This window comes from Schistocerca serialis, chromosome 5, assembly GCF_023864345.2.
Source record: "Schistocerca serialis cubense isolate TAMUIC-IGC-003099 chromosome 5, iqSchSeri2.2, whole genome shotgun sequence".
In the NCBI taxonomy this organism is placed as follows: domain Eukaryota; kingdom Metazoa; phylum Arthropoda; class Insecta; order Orthoptera; family Acrididae; genus Schistocerca; species Schistocerca serialis.
Genome location: NC_064642.1, coordinates 274,880,144 through 274,902,145, shown reverse-complemented (window position 1 = coordinate 274,902,145; position 22,002 = coordinate 274,880,144). Strand labels below are relative to the sequence as shown.

Here is a 22,002-nt window from a genome sequence, read left to right as displayed (position 1 = left end):
AGTTACTCAACTCACTTGCACTTCCATATTACGCTCCGTTACTATTCAGAAATTTTCGAAGACGGCTGTCTGACAATAAGCCAGGTGCCAATAGGACATACAAGTCCGTTCTATTTAATGCCCTAATGTCAACACTGGGAATTAGACAACGGCTTGTAACGTACCTTCAGTTTCGTCCTGGGAGCTTGCGTCCCATTCTCGTCCAGAATCTTCGCACACTTACTGCCGGCAGGCGCTCGAGACGAACATGGCGACGTAATGTTACGCAGGTTTACTCATAAACGTTTACTGGGGGACACGGACTAATCGGCAGCGTTGCTATGTTTCTAAATCAGTGTAAATAAGGGTCATCAGCCTCGCGTTGAGTTCGAGACAGCATGACATTTGTCCTGAAGTTATCCAGTAACTGTTAAAAGACTCTCAGATCCGAACCCTAGATTGAATAACGAGAACTGAAAACAGTCCCTACAGCATGTACAAATGGTTTCTAACATTTTACGCCGATATTCAGCAGCGGAAGCAAAACAGGATATAGGTCTGAAGTCGAACAGGAGACGGAGACAAACAAAAACATCACAAATTAAGTTTCCATTGGAGAAGTGGAATTTATTATCTTCTACTGGTCCTCAACAAGGTCGCGTATTTCATTGAACAACAACTTCAGCTTTCTATGTGCCCAACGTTCTGCTGCGACCTCTTTCTACCGAGTACACACACGCTCACCAAAGTTACCTAGAAAACCAGCAAATGACGAAGCCGAATTCCACTCCTGCACTCGGGAACCCACTTCCAAAATCTTTCAAAGCTTTCATCACAGGCAGAATAAATGTATGACCGCTGAGCATTACTCACTCCCAACTTGATAGACACAACATGCAAAACACCACTTCTGCACTAGAAGGAGGATGAATCTTTCCTTCCTGCACCCCAGAGAGCTGCTCACTAACTCCAGATTTCACAGAGATTAAAAATGGTTTTAACATTTCGATCGTTCAGCAAATAAGACTCTCCAGCAAAATGCTGACATTTCTGTTGGATAATCTCTGCTATCACTAGTAGGACTTCTCTGGAACGTGCTGCCTCCTGCCAGAACTTTTCAGAAGATTCTGGCGAAGTGTGATGGAAAACACCGGGCTTAATGGATAGTCACAGGTCCTTAACCTCCCTAATACACCGAAAGACATCCATGTAGAAGCATTGCGAAAATCTTGACCCAACATCTCGAGGCTGAGCAAAGTAACCTTCTTCCAGACACAGAAAACCAGCTCTTGTGTATGCAGTAGCCAAAACATGAACCCAAAGATGTGACCAGGGATGATACTTTTGTTCCGCTGTGACTAATGTGTAAAGACGGATTTGATAACGAAAATTAACCGTGTGAGTGGAAAGTCATTCAGCAACAAGCGTGCTGCGGAGAGCTCGGGGACTGCAGTACCTGCTCGCCGCTCTGCGGGCTGCAGCGTGTAGGCGTGCAGGGTGACGGCGCGGCTGCGGCCCTTGCTGTTGGCAGCGAGCAGCGCCACGTCGAAGCCGAGCCCCGGCTGCAGGCCGCTGACGGTGAAGGCGGGCGCGCGAGAGCTCACGTTGCCGACGAGCGCCTGCGACGCCGCGTCGTACACCTCCATCACGAACTCCTGCGGCAGCCCGCCGTCGAAGCCCTCCGAGCACTCGACGTGCAGAGAGTCCGCTGTCTGGTTCACGATGCTGCAGTTGTGCGGCGGGTCGGGACGACCTGCAACCACAGGAAGGTAAAACTGTCAGTGTCTTCTCAGTGATAAAAAAAATGGTTCAAATGGCTCTGACCACTGTGGGACCTAACGTCTATGGTCATCAGTCCCCTAGAACTTGGAACTACTTAAACCTAACTAACCTAAGTACATCACACAACACCCAGTCATCACGAGGCAGAGAAAATCCCTGACCCCGCCGGGAATCGAACCCGAAAACCCGGGCGCGGGAAGCTAGAACGCTACCGCACGACCACGAGCTGCGGACTTTCTCAGTGATGACATTCGGAACTTTGAGAAAAGGTAGATGCAGTAAATTCATAGGCACTATCCTGCTACGGAACTGTGGACGCTCTTTATGAATTTGAAAAAAAAATGGTTCAAATGGCTCTGAGCGCTATGGGACTTAACATCTATGGTCATCAGTCCCCTAGAACTTAGAACTACTTAAACCTAACAAACCTAAGGACAGCACACAACACCCAGCCAACATGAGGCAGAGAAAATCCCTGACCCCGCCGGGAATCGAACCCGGGAACCCGGGCGTGGGAAGCGAGAACGCTACCGCACGACCACGAGATGCGGGCTATGAATTTTAAATATACTGTGTTCTATTGTATGCTCCCAGTTCGTTTATATTTTCCTACGCAAATTTTATATTAGATACAGATGTGTGAGGTTCTCTCGCTTCCACTCACATTATTTTCACAGTGAACGGTGAAGTACTTCTGAGAACCGCTAAGGAAGATCATGGGTACACTTGCTGTTTGTCAGTATCCGTTGCATGTTCTCCCTTACTTCAGACATAATGGACTGATACGTCTAGGTCAAGGTGCGTGTTGCGAGCTCAGTTCGTCCTTTATCATTGTCCCATTATGATAGGCTCATGCCCTGAAGCGGGCACATTTTAGATTAATGGATAAAATTATAGTGATTTCTTAAAATGAAGATACATAAATGTGTCTAATGACACTCTATTCCAATTAAAAAGGAAAACAAGCATATGTTGCAGGTGACTGAATTGGTAAATTCATTTAATTTCATTTTGAAATTTTGTTTTTAGCTATTCTTAGAAAGTACCACAAGTGTGAACTTAAACATTGTCATTGACAAACGTCATATGTGGAAGCTAAAGTGGAAATTATGGGTATTTTGTTTTTACAAGCCGGCCGAAGTGGCCGAGCGGTTCTAGGCGCTACAGTCTGGAACCGCGCGATCGCTACGGTCGCAGGTTCGAATCCTGCCCCGGGCATGGATGTGTGTGATGTCCTTAGGTTAGTTAGGTTTAAGTAGCTCTAAGTCCTAGGGGACCGATGACCTCAGAAGTTAAGTCCCATAGTGCTGAGAGCCATTTTTTTGTTTTTATAAACACAGTCCTACTGTCTCAAATCTAATATAGAAGAAAGTTATAAAATACCGGCCTTGGACGCTGAATGGCGTACGCAACAAGTCGAAATTTCGAGGACGGTTTGTTATTGAAGCATAATAAGCGAACCTTGCTGTATGTACAACAACATGTTGTACATAGAGCATAGTTCAGAATACTATCTTAAAAAGTGTCACTGTTGTGTGCATCCTTTGGTAAAATGACGGAACACAGCTACTTTTACTTGCAGTTAAGAGTTATTTGAAAATGATATGATATACAGATCTTGCAAATGTGCTTGACAATGAAGCTTAGTCGAAATTAGCTACTCACACAATTAAATGAACATCGCGTTAGAGCGTACTACGGACCATGTTTACGAATATTAAGCATCTGGAGACTGGAGGCTATTGCTCCCCACAAATACAAAAATTTAAAGATCCTCTTATTCTTATCTACTTTGTGTCTCATTTACGTCTTTGCTTTAGCTTGTAGCAGATCTTTAATATTAACTGACTTCATGGAAATAGTTTATGGATCTTATAAATTGACGAAGTATTTTCACCTAGTGTACTTTCTATTTTATATAACTGAAATTTTACTGTTTTTCATGTTACATGTTTCACAATTCACTCTATCGTGTACTGTCACATGTAGGTTTATAAAAAAATTAACCTAGGAAACATATATTACTATTCTACATCTGCATCTACATTTATACTCCACAAGCCACCAAACGGTGTGTAGCGGAGGGCACTTTACGTGCCACTGTCATTACTTCCGCTTCCTGTTCCAGTCGCGTATGGTTCGCGGTAAGAATGACTGCCGGAAAGCCTCCGTGCGCGCTCGAATCTCTCTAATTATACATTCGTGATCTCCTCGGGAGGTATAAGCAGGGGGAAGCAATACATTCGATACCTCATCCAGAAACGCACCCTCCACAAACCTGGACAGCAAGCTACACCGCGATTCAGAGCGCCTCTCTTGCAGAGTCTGCCACTTGAGTTTGCTAAACATCTCCGTAACGCTATCACGCTTACCAAATAACCCTGGGACGAAGCGCGCCGCTCTTCTTTGGAACTTCTCTATCTCCTCTGTCAACCTGACCTGGTACGGATCCCATACTGATGAGCAATACTCAAGTATAGGTCGAACGAGTGTTTCGTAAGCCACCTCCTTTGTTGATGGACTACATTTTCTAAAGACTCTCCCAATGGATCTCAACCTGGCACCCGCCTTACCAACAATTAATTTTATAAGATCATTCCACTTCAAATCGTTCCGCACGCATACTCCCAGATATTTTACAGAAGTAACTGGTACCAGTGTTTGTTCCGCTATCATATAATCATACAATAAAGGATCCTTCTTTCTATGCATTCGCAATGCATTACATTTGTCTATGTTAAGGGTCAGTTGCCACTCCCTGCACCAAGTGCCTATCCGTTGCAGATCTTCCTGCATTTCGCTGCAATTTTCTGATGATGCAACTTCTCTGTATACTACAGCATCTTCCGCGAAAAGCCGCATGGAACTTCCGACGCTATCTACTAGGTCATTTATATATATTGTGAAAAGCAATGGTCCCATAACACTCCCCTGTGGCACGCCAGAGGTTACTTTAACGTCTGTAGACGTCTCTCCATTGAGAACAACATGCTGTGTTCAGTTTGCGAAAAACTCTTCAATCCAGCCACACAGCTGGTCTGATATTCCGTACGCTAATACCTTGTTTATCAGGCGACAGTGCGAAACTGTATCGAACGCCTTCCGGAAGTCAAGGAAAATGGCACCTACCTGGGAGCCTGTATCTAATATTTTCTGAGTCTCATGAACAAATAAAGCGAGTTGGGTCTCACACGATCGCTGTTTCCGGAATCCATGTTGATTCCTACATAGTAGAATCTGGGTTTCCAGAAATGACATGATACGCGAGCAAAAAACATGTTCTAAAATTCTACAACAGATCGATGTCAGAGATATAGGAATGTAGTTTAGCGCATCTGCTCGACTGCACTTCTTAAAGACTGGGACTACCTGTGCTCTTTTCCAATCATTTGGAACCTTCCGTCCCTCTAGAGACTTGCTGTGCACGGCTGTTAGAAGGGGGGCAAGTTCTTTCGCGTACTGTGTGTAGTATCGAATTGGTCTCCCGTCAGGCCCAGTGGACTTTCCCGTGTTGAGTGATTTCAGTTGCTTTTCTATTCCTTGGACACTTAATTCGATGTCAGCCGTTTTTTCGTTTGTGCGAGGATTTAGAGAAGGAACTGCAGTGCGGTCTTCCTCTGTGAAACAGCTTTGGAAAAAGGTGTTTAGTATTTCAGCTTTACGCGTGTCATCCTCTGTTTCAATGCCATCATCATCCCAGAGTGTCTTGATATGCTGTTTCGAGCCACTTTACTGATTTAACGTAAGACCAGAACTTTCTAGGGTTTTCTGTCAAGTCGGTACACAGAATTTTATTTTAGAATTCACTTAACGATTCAGACATAACCCTCCTTACGCTAACTTTGACATCGTTTAGCTTCTTTTTGTCTGAGAGGTTGTGGCTGCGTTTAAACTTGCAGTGAAGTCCTCTTTGCTTTCGCAGTATTTTCCTAACTTTATGTTGAACCACGGTGGGTTTTTCCCGTCCCTCGCAGTTTTATTCGGCAAGTCTAAAACGCATTTTACGATTGTCTTGAACTTTTTTCGTAAACACTCAACATTTTCAGTGTCGGAACAGAAATTTTCGTTTTGATCTGTTAGGTAGTCTGAAATCTGCCTTCTATTGCTCTTGCTAAACAGATAAACCTTTCTCCCTTTTTTATATTCCTACTCACTTTGATATTCAGGGATGCTGCAACGGCCTTATGATCACTGATTCCCTGATTTGCACTTACGGAGTCGAAAACTTCGGGTCTGTTTGTTATCAGTAGGTCCAAGATGTTGTCTCCACGAGTCGGTTCTCCGCTTAATTGCTCGAGGTAATTTTGGGATAGTGCACTCAGTATAATGTCACTCGATGCTGTCCCTACCACCCATCGTAAACATCTGAGTGTCACTGTCTATATCTGGTAAATTGAAATCTCCACCTAAGACTATAACATGCTGAGGAAATTTAAGTGAAATGTATTCCAGATAATCTCTCAGTTGTTCTGCCAGTAATGCTGCTGAGTCGCAGGGTCGGTAAAAGGAGCCCATTATTAACCTGGCTCAGCTGTTGAGTGAAACCTCATCCCATAATAATTCACAGGAACTATCCACTTGTACTTCACTACGGTATAAACTACTACTAACAACGACAAACACGCCACCACGGGTTGCATGCAATCTATCCTTTCTAAACACCATCTCTGCCTTTGTAAAAATTTCAGCAGAATTTATATCTGGCTTCAGCCAGCTTTGCGTACCTGTAACGATTTCAGCTTCGGTGCCTTCTATCAGCGCTTGAAGTTCCGGTACTTTCCCAATGCAGCTTCGACAGTTTACAATTACAATACCGATAGCTGCTTGGACCTCGCATGTCCTGATTTTGCCCCGCACCCTTTGAGGCTGTTGCCCTTTCTGTACTTGCCCAAGGCCATCTAACCTAAAAAACCGCCCAGTCCCCGCCACGCAACCCCTGCTACCCATGTAGCCGCCTGCTGTGGTTAGTAGACTCCTGACCTGTTCAGCGGAACCCCAAACCCCACCACCCTATGGCGCAAGTCGAGGAATCTGCAACCCACACAGTCGCACAACCGTCTCAGCCTCTGATTCAGATCCTCCACTCGGCTCTGTACCAAAGGTCCGCAGTCAGTCCTGTCGACGATGCTGCAGATGGTGAGCTCTGCTTTCATCCCGCTAGCGAGACTGGCAGTCATCACCAAATCAGATAGCCGCCGGAAGCCAGAGAGTATTTCCTCCGATTCATAGCGACACACATCCTTGGTGCCGACATGAGCGACCACCTGCAGTTGGGTGCACCCTGTACCCTTCATAGCATCCGGAATGACCTTTTCAACATCTGGAATGACTCCCCCCGGTATGCACATGGAATGCACATTGGTTTTCTTCCCCTCTCTTGCTGCCATATCCCTAACGGGCCCCATTACGCACCTGACGTTGGAGCTCCCAACTACCTATAAGCCCACCCTCTGCGACCGCCCGGATCTTCCAGACTGAGGGGCAACTTCTGGAACAGGACAAGCAGCCATGTCCGGCCGAAGGTCAGTATCAGCTGGAGACAGAGCCTGAAACCGGTTCGTCAGACAAACTGGAGAGGCCTTCCGTTCAGCCCTCCGGAATGTCTTTCGGCCCCTGCCACACCTCGAGACGACCTCCCACTCTACCTCGGGTGAGGGGTCAGCCTCAATGTTGGCAGTATCTCGGGCAGCCACAGCCGTAGTCCGATCGGGGGATGCGTGGGACGAGCTGGCCGTCCCCAACAAACCCCATCCGGACCCCCACAGTTATGCCCATTGGCAACAGTCTCAAGCTGTGTGACCGAAGCCAACACTGCCTGAAGCTGGGAGCAAAGGGATGCCAATTCAGCCCACATCCGAACACAGCAGTTCATGAGACTGCTGCCATCTGGTGGTACATCTCTGTATTATTCTGTTAGCCTTAGTGGCATCCGGCTGCATGTTGCCGGCAGTCAAGCCTGACAAATGCGGCGCTTATCGGTGTGTCACACTTCTACGATTCCATCTTGCCGTAAGGAACAGTTATATTTGTAATATTCTTCTTTCTTTTTACTATGGAATAATGTTATCTTATGCGCATATCGTAATTTGTATATTTACTATAATAACCTACGTAAAGGTAACATTGTTCTATTTTAAATTCAGAGTCCATTTAGATGATACAGAAACAAAAGTACGATTTATGGCACCGCATGATTTCATGACCTGTACACAGTGGGTACGTCAAAAACAACTTACGTGAAATATTTTATTTATGGCTACAGACACAACAGTCTAAATATTTATGTAGTGTTTGTGAGCTTGCAGATCTGAGGATTACAGCTGAGTCAGGTATTTATGCTTACGAATAAGTTTGTATATAATGGTTCGGGACAGAGGTTTCCATCCTTTTTTAGACCATTACCCCTGAGTGCAATTGGACATTAGCTAGCACCCTCGCCCCCACCGTCTGTTGCCCCCCTCTCGACCGCATTGTCACCATGTAGTGTCCCGATAATTTTACGAAAAACTGAAGTCACTAGTGTTCCAGCCTCTTCGAACACACGTTATTTTGTAGTGGGTTGTAGCATAAACGCATACACACTGCCGTAGAACGTTATTTGTGCAGGCTAACCGAGAAAGAAGAGCAAAACCGGGCCAACAAGTGACGCGCTCGGTTGCAGCAAAGAGAAAAGAAAAACTTCCAGCCCAGAATTCCATGGACGAATTTCATGCATGAAAAACATTGGTGATTGTTGTGTGTTATGGAGAGGCTACGGAAGAAAAAAATACGGTTATTATTAATAGTGACTTGGTCTCGAACAGACGGACATGTATATTAGTATTCTATCGTTGAGAAAAAATGTTATTTAATTTGGTTGAATTCAGTCGTGTGCGAATGCCCTAAGAAAGAGTGGGCTTACTGTTTAATGTGGCAGTGAAATGGTGTATTGAATTTGTTGTGGATTGGCAGGAGAGCCAACACCTGGTTACTAGAGGAAGCCGAAAGGCACGCGTTTTAGCTCACGCAGGCTGGCGTAAGGTCTGGAACAGGACATGGAAATTAGAATTCAGAAAAACGGACGTAGCTGGTGGAATAGTTAACTTTAATGCATTAATGTTGAACGTCGGTCTGGACGATACATTATTACAATATCAATAGTAACTGGTACTGGTGCCTTGCTAGGTCGTATCAAATGACGTAGCTGAAGGCTATGCTATCGTCTCGGCAAATGAGAGCGTATATTGTCAGTGAACTAGCGCTAGCAAAGTCGGTTGTACAACTGGGCGAGTGCTAGGAAATCTCTCTAGACCTGCCGTGTGGCAGCGATCGGTCTGCAATCACTGATGGTGGCGACACGCGGGTCCGACGTATACTAACGGACCACGGCCGATTTAAAGGCTACCACCTAGCAAGTGTGGTGTCTGGCGGTGACACCACAGAATTTTGAATGTAGAATATGTTAACAGCAACTGAATTTTAAGAGAGTCTTTATTTGGACTAGATAATAAGAATTTGGAATAATAGACGAATTTTCACCTTCTTCAAAATATAGAAGCTTCGGAGAATAGTTTGATGCAAGCAGAAGATACCGGAGCTGCGGGGAAGCTGAGCCTGAATCCGGCATTCAAGTAAGTTCACACTGATAGTCCAAGGAGCGCGGCTCTAAGTTTTAGAGAACATACAACGGGGCGCCACAACGACCTTTAGCACCTAAATAAGCTGTAGAACGAAAGACCTTTCTAGGAACATATTTATTTTTAAACTGATGAAAGATGAATGATATTTAGTTTGTGTGTGTGTGTGTTTTAGAACGAATAACGATGGAATACGTGGAGCACCGCAAGTGCTGCTCACAACTTCTTCTCATAAACGTAACTATCCACACTTAGGGTAGACACCTGTTACAAAACATATTTCCCCTGCACTATTCTTTTCCACTGTGGCACTTGCTTGATCTGCACACTGCAACCCCATTAAAAATCAACCAAGTTAAATGTGTGCACTATACTTATTGTTGCTAAATCACGTGATTGCTGCTCTCTTTACCTCAAAAGTGGCAGAAATTGGAGCTTCAGGCTGTTAATGCTTTGAGTCTGACCACAGCCACTAACAGTAATAATAACAATAGTACAGGGTACTGTAGTAGCCCTTATATAGTAACAGCTGTGTCGCACTATCAATTAATTTGTTTATCTGTTTCGAAGATAGCAATGAAGCAATTTATGGATTACTGCAGGTATTATCTACAATTTGGATATGATATTTAGCATTTGTTACGCAAATTTTTCACTTTTATCATCAGATATGTACGGGACAAAGCACAGCATATGTGTTTACTGGGTGGACTTTACGAGGAACTTGTGACGTCCATCGCATTAATGCTACTACTTGTAAAAAAGTAATCCAACTTCATTATTAGACTCTTACAAAATTGTGATACTAGTAATGATCTTTTGAAAATAAATTAGTTTTGTGACGGAAATAGAATCGAATAGTCTAGTTTTTACCCCTCAGAAAATTTCATTTTACCTTTCAGGGGGTAGCTACTCACAAGTAGGCAATCACTGGTTTAGATGGTACGTTCCTCTACTGTATATACACATATCCATCGGCGTGTATGCCTGAGGTGATTGAGATTACTCACCGGCCGGGAAGAGGGTGAAGACGCAGGGCGCCTTCTGTTCGCCGACGTCGTTCTTGGCCCAGCAGAGCAGGGTGCCGTAGTCGAACTCGGTGTGCGGCGTGTAGAGGGCGACGCTGCGCGAGCGGTCCACCACCACCAGCGCCGCCGCGATGTCGGTCGAGTCGGCCGAGTTGTTGAAGCGCCAGCTGAAGCTCAGCCCGTCGCCGGGGTTCGACTCCACCTCGCAGGACACGCGCGCCGTCTCCTGGCGCGCCACGCCGTACATCTGCGTCTGGCCGGAGGCGCACACCGGCCGAACTGCGGGCACGAAACCGCCGCCAGTGAGAGGCACGAACGTACCCTGACTACGCAGTCGTTATTCGACGCAGCACCCCCTCTGTTTTTCATTTCCAAATAGCTATACATCGGATCTTTGTCGCCAACCGTTCACTATGAGAATGAACAATACCGACTCACTTCAAGTATTCGATTCGCGACACGGAAGAGAAGCAGGCCAGCATCGCCAATGAGTCGCTCTCGAAGACTAAATATGTACAGTGGCTCGCAGTTATTTGGGCAGAGAAAGCCGAAAACATGGTATACAGTGGTATCGGAGAGTGACCATGTGACGATGACTTGTATATGATGCCTAATTGTTTTAAATTGTAATACAATCTATACCACAGAATTTTCACAGTTCACAATCACCGAAGGGCGAAATGGCGAACGAATTTGATATGCCTCTGAGCCCCATGCAAGAAAAGATAATGAAATGTGTAGCATTTGTTGTAATATCGATGCGGTCATATGTGTTTTTCTTCCTGTACGGAAACGATTATTATTTCTGTGGTGTCACCGCCAGACACCACACTTGCTAGGTGGTAGCTTAAATCGGCCGCGGTCCATTTAGTACATATCGGACCCGCGTGTCGCCACTGTGTGATCGCAGACCGAGCGCCACCACAAGGCAGGTCTCGAGATACGGAATAGCACTCGCCCCAGTTGTACGACGACTTTGCTAGCGACTACACTGACGAAGCCTTTCTTTCATTTGCCGAGAGACAGTTAGAATAGCCTTCAGCTAAGTCCATAGCTACGACCTAGCAAGGCGCCATTAACCGTATCTGAAGATAGTCTTATTTGTATTATCAAGAGCGATGTACCACAAGGATCGAATAAAGTTAAGTATTCGAGGAGCTGCATACTTTTCTTGTTAGAATTCAATACTTATCCTGTTCCAGAATTCACGCCCGTCTGCGTTAGATAGCGTGCATTTAGGCCGCCTCTATCTACAAGGTGTTGGCACATTTACCAACACATCAATTTCGAAGGCAATGTAAGTGTAATGTTAGTAAAACCTTTTCTTAACATACACTGAAACGCCAGAGAAAATCGTACAGGCATGCATTTCAAATACAGAGATACGTAAACAGGCAGAAGAGGGCGCTACGGTCGGAAACGCCTGTATAAGACAACAAGTGTCTGGTATAGTTGTTAGATCGGTTACTGCTGCTACAATGAATGGCAGGGTATCAAGATTTAAGTGAGTTTGAACGTGGTGTTATAATCGACGCACGAGCGATGGGACACAGTATCTCCGAGGTAGCGATGAAGTGGAGATTTTCCGGTACGACCATTTCACGAGTGTACCGGCAGGAAACCGGTAAAACATCAGATCAAATGATAATTAAATCGACACCCTAGCTACAAACAGGCGTTGATATACATCACTGGGGACATGTTGAAAATGTGTGCCCCGACCGGGACTCGAACCTGAGATCTCCTGCTGACATGGCAGACGCTCCATCCATCTGAGTCACCGAGGGCGCAGAGGATAGTGCGCCTGCAGGCACTTATCCCTTACACGCTCCTCGTGAGACCCACATTCCTAATATGTCCACACCACTACATTTGTAGTGCGCGTAATAGATGTTTGCCCATCACACTCATTACTCGTGGCAGATTAATCTACCAAGGCCTGTACGAGGTGGGGCATAGCGTGTGCGTTTGCACAGAAAGGTCAATGGCCGGGAAGCCATATTTTAACTATATGAAGGTAGTATCTGTTTCCGAAAGAATAGATACCATTGATGACCGTGCAGCTTCTCTAGAATGAAATGATAATTAAATCAACACCCTAGCTGCAAACAGGCGTTGATATACATCATTGGGGACATGTTGAAATAATGAGTGTGATGGGCAAACATCTATTAAGCGCACGACGAACGTAGTGGTGTGGACATGGTGGGAATGTGGGTCTCACGGGGAGCGTGCAAGGGATAAGTCCCTACAGACGCACTATCCTCTGCGCCCTCGGTGTCTCAGATGGATAGAGCGTCTGCTGTGTAAGCAGGATTTCCCGGGTTCGAGTCCCGGTCGGGGCACACATTTTCAACATCTCCATAATCATGTATATCAACTCCTGTTTGCAGCTAGAGTGTCGATTTAATTATCACTTCATTCTAGAGAAGCTGCACGGTCATCAATGGTATCTGTTCTTTCGGAAACCGATACTGCCTTCATATAGTTAAACATCAAATCTCCGACATCGCTGCGACCGGAAAAATATGCAGCAAGAACCGCACCAACGACGACGTAAGAGATCCGTTCAACGTGACCGAAGTGCAACTCTTCCGCAAACTGCTGCAGATATCAGTGCTGGGCCATCAACAAGTTTCAGCATGCCAACCATTCAACGAAACATCATCGAAGGCCCGCTCGTGTACCCATAATGACTACACGAAACAAAGCTTCACGCCTCGCCCGGGCCCGCCAACACCGACACTGGACTGTTGATCACTTGAAACATGTTGCCTGGTCGGACGAGTCTCGTTTAAAATTGTATCGAACGGATGGATCTGTACGGGTATGGAGATAACCTCACGAATTCATGGACCCTGCATGTCAGCGGGGAAGTATTCAAGCTGGTGGAGGCTCTGTATTGGTGTGGGGCGTTCGCAATTGGGGTGATATGGGACTCTTGATACGCCTAGATATGACTCTGACAGGTAACACGTAAGTACACATCCTGTCTGGTCATCTGCATCCCTTCATGTCCATTATGCATTCCGACGGATTTGGGCAATTCCAGCAGGACTATGCGACACCCTAAACGTCCAGAATTACTACAGAGTGGCTCCAGGAATACTCTTATGAGTTTAAACACTTCCGCTGGCCACCAAACTCCCCAGACGTGAACATTATTGAGTATATCTTGGATGCCTGTTCAGAATAGATCTCCTCCCCCTCGTACTCTTACGAATTTATGGGCAGCCCTGCAGGACTCATGGTGTGAATACCCTCCAACATTCTTTCAGACATCCTGCCACGTCGTGTAGCGGCACTTCTGCGTGCTCGCGGGGGCCCTACACGGTATTAGGTTTACCAGTTTCTTCTGTTTTCCAGTGTAATTCGGTAGAGGCGATTTTATTTTCTTGTTACATAGACAATCATCTGTTTAATTGTTCACATTTTCATAATTTATTTTTTCCGCTTCATATGTCTAAACTTATACCATCCTTAACATTCATTACAATCTTCAAACGGCCGCGTTTCTTTCTAACAGTTCAATCTTTTCGAAAAGAACATTTGCTTATATCCTACTAAGCACGATACTAATTTTATACAAAACGTTATGAATTTCAAAGTTTGATTCGTGTGTTTTCAGTAGACACTCACAGATTTCTGACGATTTTCATCGTCTGTGCGTTCTGATCGTTCAGAAGCACACACACAGAAAGCGATAATTTCTGAAGATTCTTTGCATCAGATGAAACAAGACCTACTGATGAAAACAGAATGCAGTCAGCTCGATCCACCAGTTTCAACCGTGCTTTCTGGTCGGAGGCTCCTAGTGAAATGGAGCAAAATGTCCTGCTTCCGAAAACCCGCTCCATGGCGAGAACTGCAAGTAATACAGACAACAAGTGTTTGAAACACATTGAAAGCATGAGGTCGAATCTACAGAGGATGAGGAACGTTGTGATTTAGAGGACTATGACTAAAACTGGGTCATTGTTAGTCAACAGCTGTAAAATTGTTTTACAGAAACGGATAGGCTCTCCGTATAAATAACTAGCAAAATTTGTATATGTGCAACGTCGACAAATAGCATGATAGCTGTGAGCAGACAAGACATCAGACATGTCCCCAAATAATTCAGTGACGTTAACGTCCACCCGGTATTCAAACCCCCTAATATTTGAATAGAAACGTCAGTGTTCGCAAGTATGGACCATATTCATCGTATGGTGCTGACTTACTGCTGGACTGGATTTGTTTCTTCTGTATAATAGCGATCTTGTTTAACAGTAGTTACAGTCACGTGAAAGGAAGGAGAGTGGGAGCTGGTGCGAGGTACGCAAGTGCAAATCCAGAATTACTGGACGTCATTAGACTGTCTTCTCCTTCTGCTGATGATGGTGTCCTTAGAACTCTCGACTTCAGGTTTTGGAAATGTGATTAGCAATAGTCGTATATTGATCGTGAAGGATTGGCATTGTAAAAGGCAAGCGATGAGGACTTTGCAGCCCTGCACTTACACTTGACGTCCAGGTGGACGGGGTTGCTCTCGCCGTCGCCCTCCTGGTTGCTGCCGACACACGTGTAGAAGCCGTCGCGCTCCCTCGTGACGGCCTGAAGCACCAGGCTCTGGTTGCTCACTATTGTGCCCGCCGTCGCGTTATTGTAAAGCGGCTGGCCCTGTAAAAGTCAGTTAACAGTTTTATTTCACAATTGGCCTTTTAACAGCATCGAAAGTGAATTACTATCCTACAGGCTGTGTAGAAATAATACCTACCGCGCTCTAAGTTCGTCAGAACCGTAATCATTTCTCATGTCGGAAACCAAATTCGGAAATTCATAGATTAGCTGATGCGAAAAGCTGAAGTGTGGCAACAATCCGTGTACGAAAATGTGTGAGTTTTGCACGGATTGAAACCCAATTAAGGCATCACGTCATCCAGAAAATTGTAAAATGGATTCAAGATTTTGTCGCCTTGTGCCACTAAGGACCGTATGTGGGTTCATCTGAGAGTGGGTTCAGTAATTATAAACACTGTTAATCCGAAACATTATGACTACACCTGTTCAGCAGGGTTTTGGTCCACATTGCGGAAGTAGTACAGCAGCGATACTGCGTCCTATGGTTTGGACAAATCCGGAGATACACTATGTGATCAAAAGTATCCGGACACCCCCAAAAACAAACGTTTTTCATGTTAGGTGCTTTGTGCTGCCACTTACGGCCAGGTACTCCATATCAGCGACATCAGTGGTCATTAGACATCGTGAGAGAGCAGAATGTGGCGCTCCGCGGAACTCCCAAACTTCGACCATGGTCAGGTGATTGGGTGTCACTTGTGTCGTAGGTCGTTGTGCGAGATTTCCACACTCCTAAACATCCCTATGTCCAATTTTTCCAATGTGATAGTGAAGTGGAAACATGAAGGGACACATACAGCAAAAAAGCGTACAGCCGATCTCGTCTGTTGACTGACAGAGACCGCCAACACTTGAAGAGGATCGTACTGTGTAATAGGCAGCATCTGTCCAGACATCACACAGGAATTCCAAACTGCATCAGGATCCACTATGACTGGTAGGCCGGAGGTGAGAAAACTTTGATTTCATGGTCGAGCGGCTGGTCATAAGCCACACATCACGCCGGTAAATGCCAAGCGACGCCTCGCTTGGTGTAAGGAGCGTAAACATTGAACGACTGAACAATGGAAGAACGCTGTGTAGAGTGACGAATCACGGTACACAATGTGGGGATCCCATGGCAGGGGGTGGCGAATGACTCGTGAACGTCACCTGCAGCGTGTGTGCCAACGGTAAATTTCGGAGGCAGTGGTGTTACGGTGTGGTCATGTTTTTCATGGGGGGGGGGGGACTTGCACCCATTGTTGTTTTGCGTGGCATTATCTCAGCACAGGCCTACATTGATGTTTTAAGCACCTTCATGCTTCCCACTGTTGAAGAGCAATTCGGGGATGGCGACTGCATCTTTCAACACGATAGAGCTACACTGATGTTTTAAGCACCTTCTTCCTTCCCACTGTTGAAGAGCAGTTCTGGGATGGCGATTGCATCTTTCAACACGATCGAGCGCCTGTTCATAATGCACGGCCTGTGGCGGAGTGGTTACGCGACAATAACATCCCTGTAATGGACTGTCCTGCACAGAGTCCTGACATGAACCCTATAGAACACCTTTGGGATGTTTTGGAACGCCGACTTCGTGCTAGGCCTCACCGACCGACATCGATACCTCTCCTCAGTGCAGCACTCCGTGAAAGATGGGCTGCCATTCCCCAAGAAACCTTCCAGCACCTGACTGAACGTATGCCTGCGAAAGAGGAAGCTGTCATCAAGGTTAAGGGTGGGCGAAAACCATATTAAACTCAAGCATTACCGATGGATATCACCACGAACTTGTGAGTCATTTTCAGCCAGGTATCCGGATACTTTTGATCACACGGTGGATAGTGCACCAGATGTCTACGCACAGGTCACACAGTTCTCGGTAATGATGGATGCTGGACGCGCAGCTGGCGACAGTTAGCGGCCGCTGGATGCATTCCGTCGGGGTCAGGCAAGCGAATTTAGTGGCTAAAACATCAACCGGAGCTCGCTATCATGCACCTCTAACTACTGTAGTATAATCATGACCTTGTGGTACGGATTGTTATCCTGCTGAGAAACCCTAGCCGTTGGGGAAGATGCCAGACACGAAGGAACATAGGAGGTTAGCGCATAGCTGCCATTTTTCCTTCGACTGTTACCACAGGTTCAGTGGAAGCGTAGCTGAATTACACCCACAACATAGTTTTGTCCCTATTTGTTCAACGTCCGTGACGCGCTGCGTTTCGAATAGCCTTTCACCTGACCATCGACTTTGTACAACAGGAAACGTGGCTCACCCGACGAGGCAACACGTTTGATTGACCTACGTCGCAACTCGATTATATTGGGACCACAGCAACTGACAACTGACGATGTCTTTAAGTCAGCACGGGTGCTCGTAGAGGTCGTCTTGTCTTGAGTCCCACGTTGAGCAAAGTGTGCCTAACAGTGAGCCTGCACCTGCATTGTACTCTGTTTTTAAATGAACACACAGCCAATTGACGATGTTGCTGTTTATTTAATTACGACCCAGGTTTCGGCCTTTTATACCATTTTCAAGTGATTGAGTTTATGTCATTAACATATACTGACATAAGCTCAGTCACTTGAAAAGGCATAAAAGGCGGAAAACTGGCTCGTAATTAAATAAACAACAATATAGTCAAATGGTGGTTTGTTCATTTAAAAATTATTGTGTGGCTATTGCTCAGCAACATAAAAAACTGTTTATTGTACTCTGCCATTAGATCTGCCACAGACCGCTGCTTACCCTGCTTTACAGAATGGGCAAGCCTGCGACGTCCAACTTCTCTCGTTAGGCGTGGACGTTCAACAATTTTTCTCGTACTCAAGGTTTCCTGCAGATGCTCACAGTAGTAGTACGCCAACAGCCGACCAGCTTCGTCCTATCCCAGATGCTCGTTCCCATGCGGCAGGTCATAGCAATCTGTCATTTCATTTGAACGGGCATTCATCTCTGCTCCCCTTATATTATTTCCTTATCACATCACGTGCCTACAGCACCACTAGGTGGCACTCATTCTAGCGGTGGGAAGTGCTCACGATATTTTAGGTTATGAATGTAAGCGCTGTTGTAGGTTATTTCAATCGCAGTGTGGACTAGCTCGATGTGGTCCTCGTCTCATGTTTCAATAATAACATGCACACTGATCTTCAAAGTATGTCATAGGAGACAGCCCAGAGATCATGGTACAGGTTCATCAATGTCAGTGGCTTCCAGACGATGCCTCGCATTCGCATCAAAATGATTTTAATATCCATTCTTTTGCATTCTGCAACATCATTACGTGTCAAACCCACATTGTAACCTACCCGCTATAATTTGAAGAACATATATGAGAAAAAATGTATATTCAGCGATAGCACCAAAATTGGGAAATGTGACAGAGCATTCAGGGCTGCAGATACAGTTCGCAAATTTTACTGACCATGGGAAGTTGTCCACTTGTTTTACCCAGCATCTCTGTAGAATGGTAGGGATGTAGTTACTGGTAATGGGGACAGCTCCAGACTTTATCATGGTTTTCGTCACATGGCAAAAGCCTGTGAACGGTTCTCGGTAAGACCAATTCAAAGGCAAGTTTTTCGAAGCGAGAGCTGACGGCCTGTATCAGTATTTAACATGTGACACCGCTTACAAGTAACTTACACGATAATTCACAGAGCATAAAGCAGGCGTACTATATGTACGGTAGGCTCTCCGAAACACGTAACTCTAACAGAAGTACAGTATATTGTGACAAAACAATGCTTTACTTCTGTAATATCCAACAGAAATACAGGGTTCGTGCGTGGTCTTTTCTTGTTTCTCTTGGCAACCTCTGAGTGGCTGTTAAATTCTAAAGGCGCGAATAACTCCTGTTGGACATTCTTTACACACGCACAGTCGTGCAGAAACTCCGACGTTATTACCAACAATGTCGTAAACAAGCAGCATGTCTCTTGTTTACTGGGACGCATTATAATGTCAATATCGTTACAGAACTGGTTCGCATCACATACCACCCAATTTATTGCGAACTGTAGACTATAGTCGACTGCAAGACGTACACAGGATAGTTATGGAGCAGTTCGTCAGTCCACTGTACCTGATAACTGGTTGCATAGCTATATAGCCGGAAGTCAAATACGTGCACTATGAAAATACGCCAACCAGCAGCGAGAATATCATAGAACTAATACATAGATTTCCTCTTAGATTAACAGGTTACTGATCTATGCGTTATTGATAATGTTTCTACTCACTCTTACTGGCCTATTAATATCGTATGGATATTAATCAATGCACGAGCTTAAAATGGTTTTGGATATACATTTTGATCAACACTTAGCTATGTGCGTATACTACAGAACAGTTCACTACAACATTTACTGGTAGTAGCCGCGCATTGTACATATGATGGCTGATTTCAGAAGACTCGTTATATGAAAACATACCATTTTGTCGGAAAAGAAGTGGAGCTTTGTCATACTTACGTTGTGTCGCCAACTTATTCGGTAGACCCACGGGTTAGACTTGATGTTGCACTCGAAGTAAACATCCGATCCCTCCTTGATGTTGGTGGCGTTCAAGTTGCTTCCCAGCTCTAGAGTCACGATGGGAACATCTAAAAATTACGTTGCATAAATGAAAAATTGTTTCTTAGGTAGGTATTTGTATGTGCTTGTGATAAAACTAAGTTTAGTGTGTAATAACAGAGTAAAACCATTGATAATAGTTAAATAATATTTAAGATTTCCTCCACAAACTACCTTGAACACCTCTGATCTATGTTTTTCATAACTAATAAGACATGTAAATATTTTGAAAACAGTACCAGCACCAGTTGCACTTTTCTTTTTGCTTTTTCAAGTGCAATTGGTGCTGACATTCTATTCAGAACAAATGCTGCAATCGTAGAACCCGTACCAAAATCCTCCACATGATGGACAAGGAATTGTAAATATTTGTACCTAATAAAACATGAAAAATGTGTTGGAGAAACGACGATTCCTGTACCGTGGTGCAGAAGGAGTCATTTCTCAGCTCTGTGTTCCTTCCGAACTCTGGACGCTGCTCTCACAATTTCTTATGGAATACCATGACGAAACCGCTGCGTTATCATACAATGTAGAATGTCTATAGTTTCCTCTCTCGTGTCAGAGGAACCACTACCTTGACAAAAAAAAATTCATATTTCCACCGCCCAAGCATCGTGAAACATTTTATTGATAGCTTTCTCTGAATGAGATCTACGAATATGCATTCCGACACTGTTTAATGTTCACCACACGATTAACGCACTGTTCAGTAATGTACGCTACTTTCCCGGGCTAACATGATTTTATACTGGCGCTCTAATGGTTAACAAGATCCACGAGTGTTTTGCAGTGGAGAGCTAGAACCTTCTGCTTATGGAAGCGCATGTGAGCTTGTATTTAGTTTCGAGGAAACCAATCCTTTTCAAAAACCTTACAATAATTCAGGTTGCTCTGAAGGATTCTCCCTTTATGTAATACACACAGGGGAGAATAAAAAGGCGTTATTCTGCGATTTCTACATTCTTGTAAGTCTTTCGTAGCTGCTGTCCACTGTTACCGCTGAGTCTAAACTGGACATCGGACACGACACTTAAAAAAGAAAAGTCTTTTGCTACGCCGTTCAGCAAAGGTTACCCTAAATGCAGAGAAACGTGCCGTTCCCCTAGAGTATTAATCTCCAATATTGCTACAGTCGCCTTTCTCTTAACTGAATCACCATCCCTGTAATTACGATTAAAGTAACATGGGAACATCCGTAGATACATTACTAGTCGACAAAAGTAAAAACCTCGTCCAGTAAATCTTTGAAAACAAAAACTAAGCTTAAAGCCAGCTCTAGCCCCGCTTATGCATAAGATTTATTGCAGTTGACAATGAATTTTGTTCTGCATGAGTTTTTTACTTTTATCAACCGGTAATGTACATTCTATGATCAAATGTACTGGGGGTGGGTGTCCATCCTTCGCCTTTACGACATCTTCAACTCTGTTGGGGGGGGGGGGGGGGGGAGTACAGGGGGACGGCTAGTTTCAATGATGTGTCTGAATGTCTGTGTAGGAATGGAAACAACCCATTTTTTCTAAAAAGGTGAAACCGAAGAAGTTGGTGATGTCGAATGCTGGAGTCTGGAGTGAAGTCAAGGTTCTAACTCACACCAAAGGTGTTGAACTGGGTTCAGGTCGGGACTCTGGTAGACCAGTCCAGTTCAGGAAAGTTATTGTCCACAAACCATTATTACACAAATTCTGCTTATTGACAGGGTGCTTTGTCATGCAAATACAATCAACGTCTAGAATTACTCTGGTATACACAGCACACAGTGCTGTGAAAATCAGCTCAAACGTAGCTTAGCATTGACTACAGAAACGTGTACTTATGTGGAGCTGCTCGAGCATTGTACCCCATTGTTTTTAACTCCCTACGCACGGTAACTGTGCTAGCTGATAGCGCTTTGGAATTCACGAGTGATTCCTTCTGCTGGTTTCATGCAAATTCTTACAAGCACACTCTGCAGTGATAGGCAGTTCCCGTCCATCAGTTCATTAGGTCTTGGCTTTGATGTAACTGTTCTTTCGTGTTTCCAGAAGTGTTGGAATATCCATGATACAGGGTGTGAAAATAAAGTTTCAAGACTGACTTTTTCTCGAGTAGCGGAGCGCGCACAGATCGGTCTCACCACCTGCGCCAGGGGTGCGGGTTGTTCGTTAAGCGAGCCACGCATCGGTATTCGCCGGCGAAACACTGGGGTGAAAACAACGCGAGTGCAGGGTGTGTCTGTTTCGTAACGTCGTCAAGAAATAAGAGTGTTCAAAACGCAGCGCCTCTTGGAGCGTTCGACCAAATTTTGTGTAAAACTGAACAAGACTGGTACGGAAACGTTCCAAATGATTCAAGAGGCCTATAAAGAATACGCTACGTCACGTGCCATGGTTTTGACGTCGCACAAAAAGTTCAAAGATGGCCGCGAA

The 22,002-nt window shown here is 45.0% G+C and overlaps 1 protein-coding gene across 2 annotated transcripts in view; it reads right to left on the bottom strand.

The window, feature by feature from the left end:
- Positions 1 to 22,002, bottom strand: part of LOC126481227 (nephrin-like) — a 667,514-nt gene that overhangs the window by 25,042 nt on the left and 620,470 nt on the right. For both annotated transcript variants that reach the window (XM_050104833.1, XM_050104834.1), the window contains exons 8-11: positions 19,490 to 19,620; positions 14,908 to 15,067; positions 10,388 to 10,684; positions 1,436 to 1,732 (exon numbers count right to left, since the gene is read on the bottom strand). In XM_050104833.1, coding sequence (XP_049960790.1) covers positions 1,436 to 1,732; positions 10,388 to 10,684; positions 14,908 to 15,067; positions 19,490 to 19,620 — 885 coding nt within the window. The remainder of the gene's footprint in view (positions 1 to 1,435; positions 1,733 to 10,387; positions 10,685 to 14,907; positions 15,068 to 19,489; positions 19,621 to 22,002) is intronic.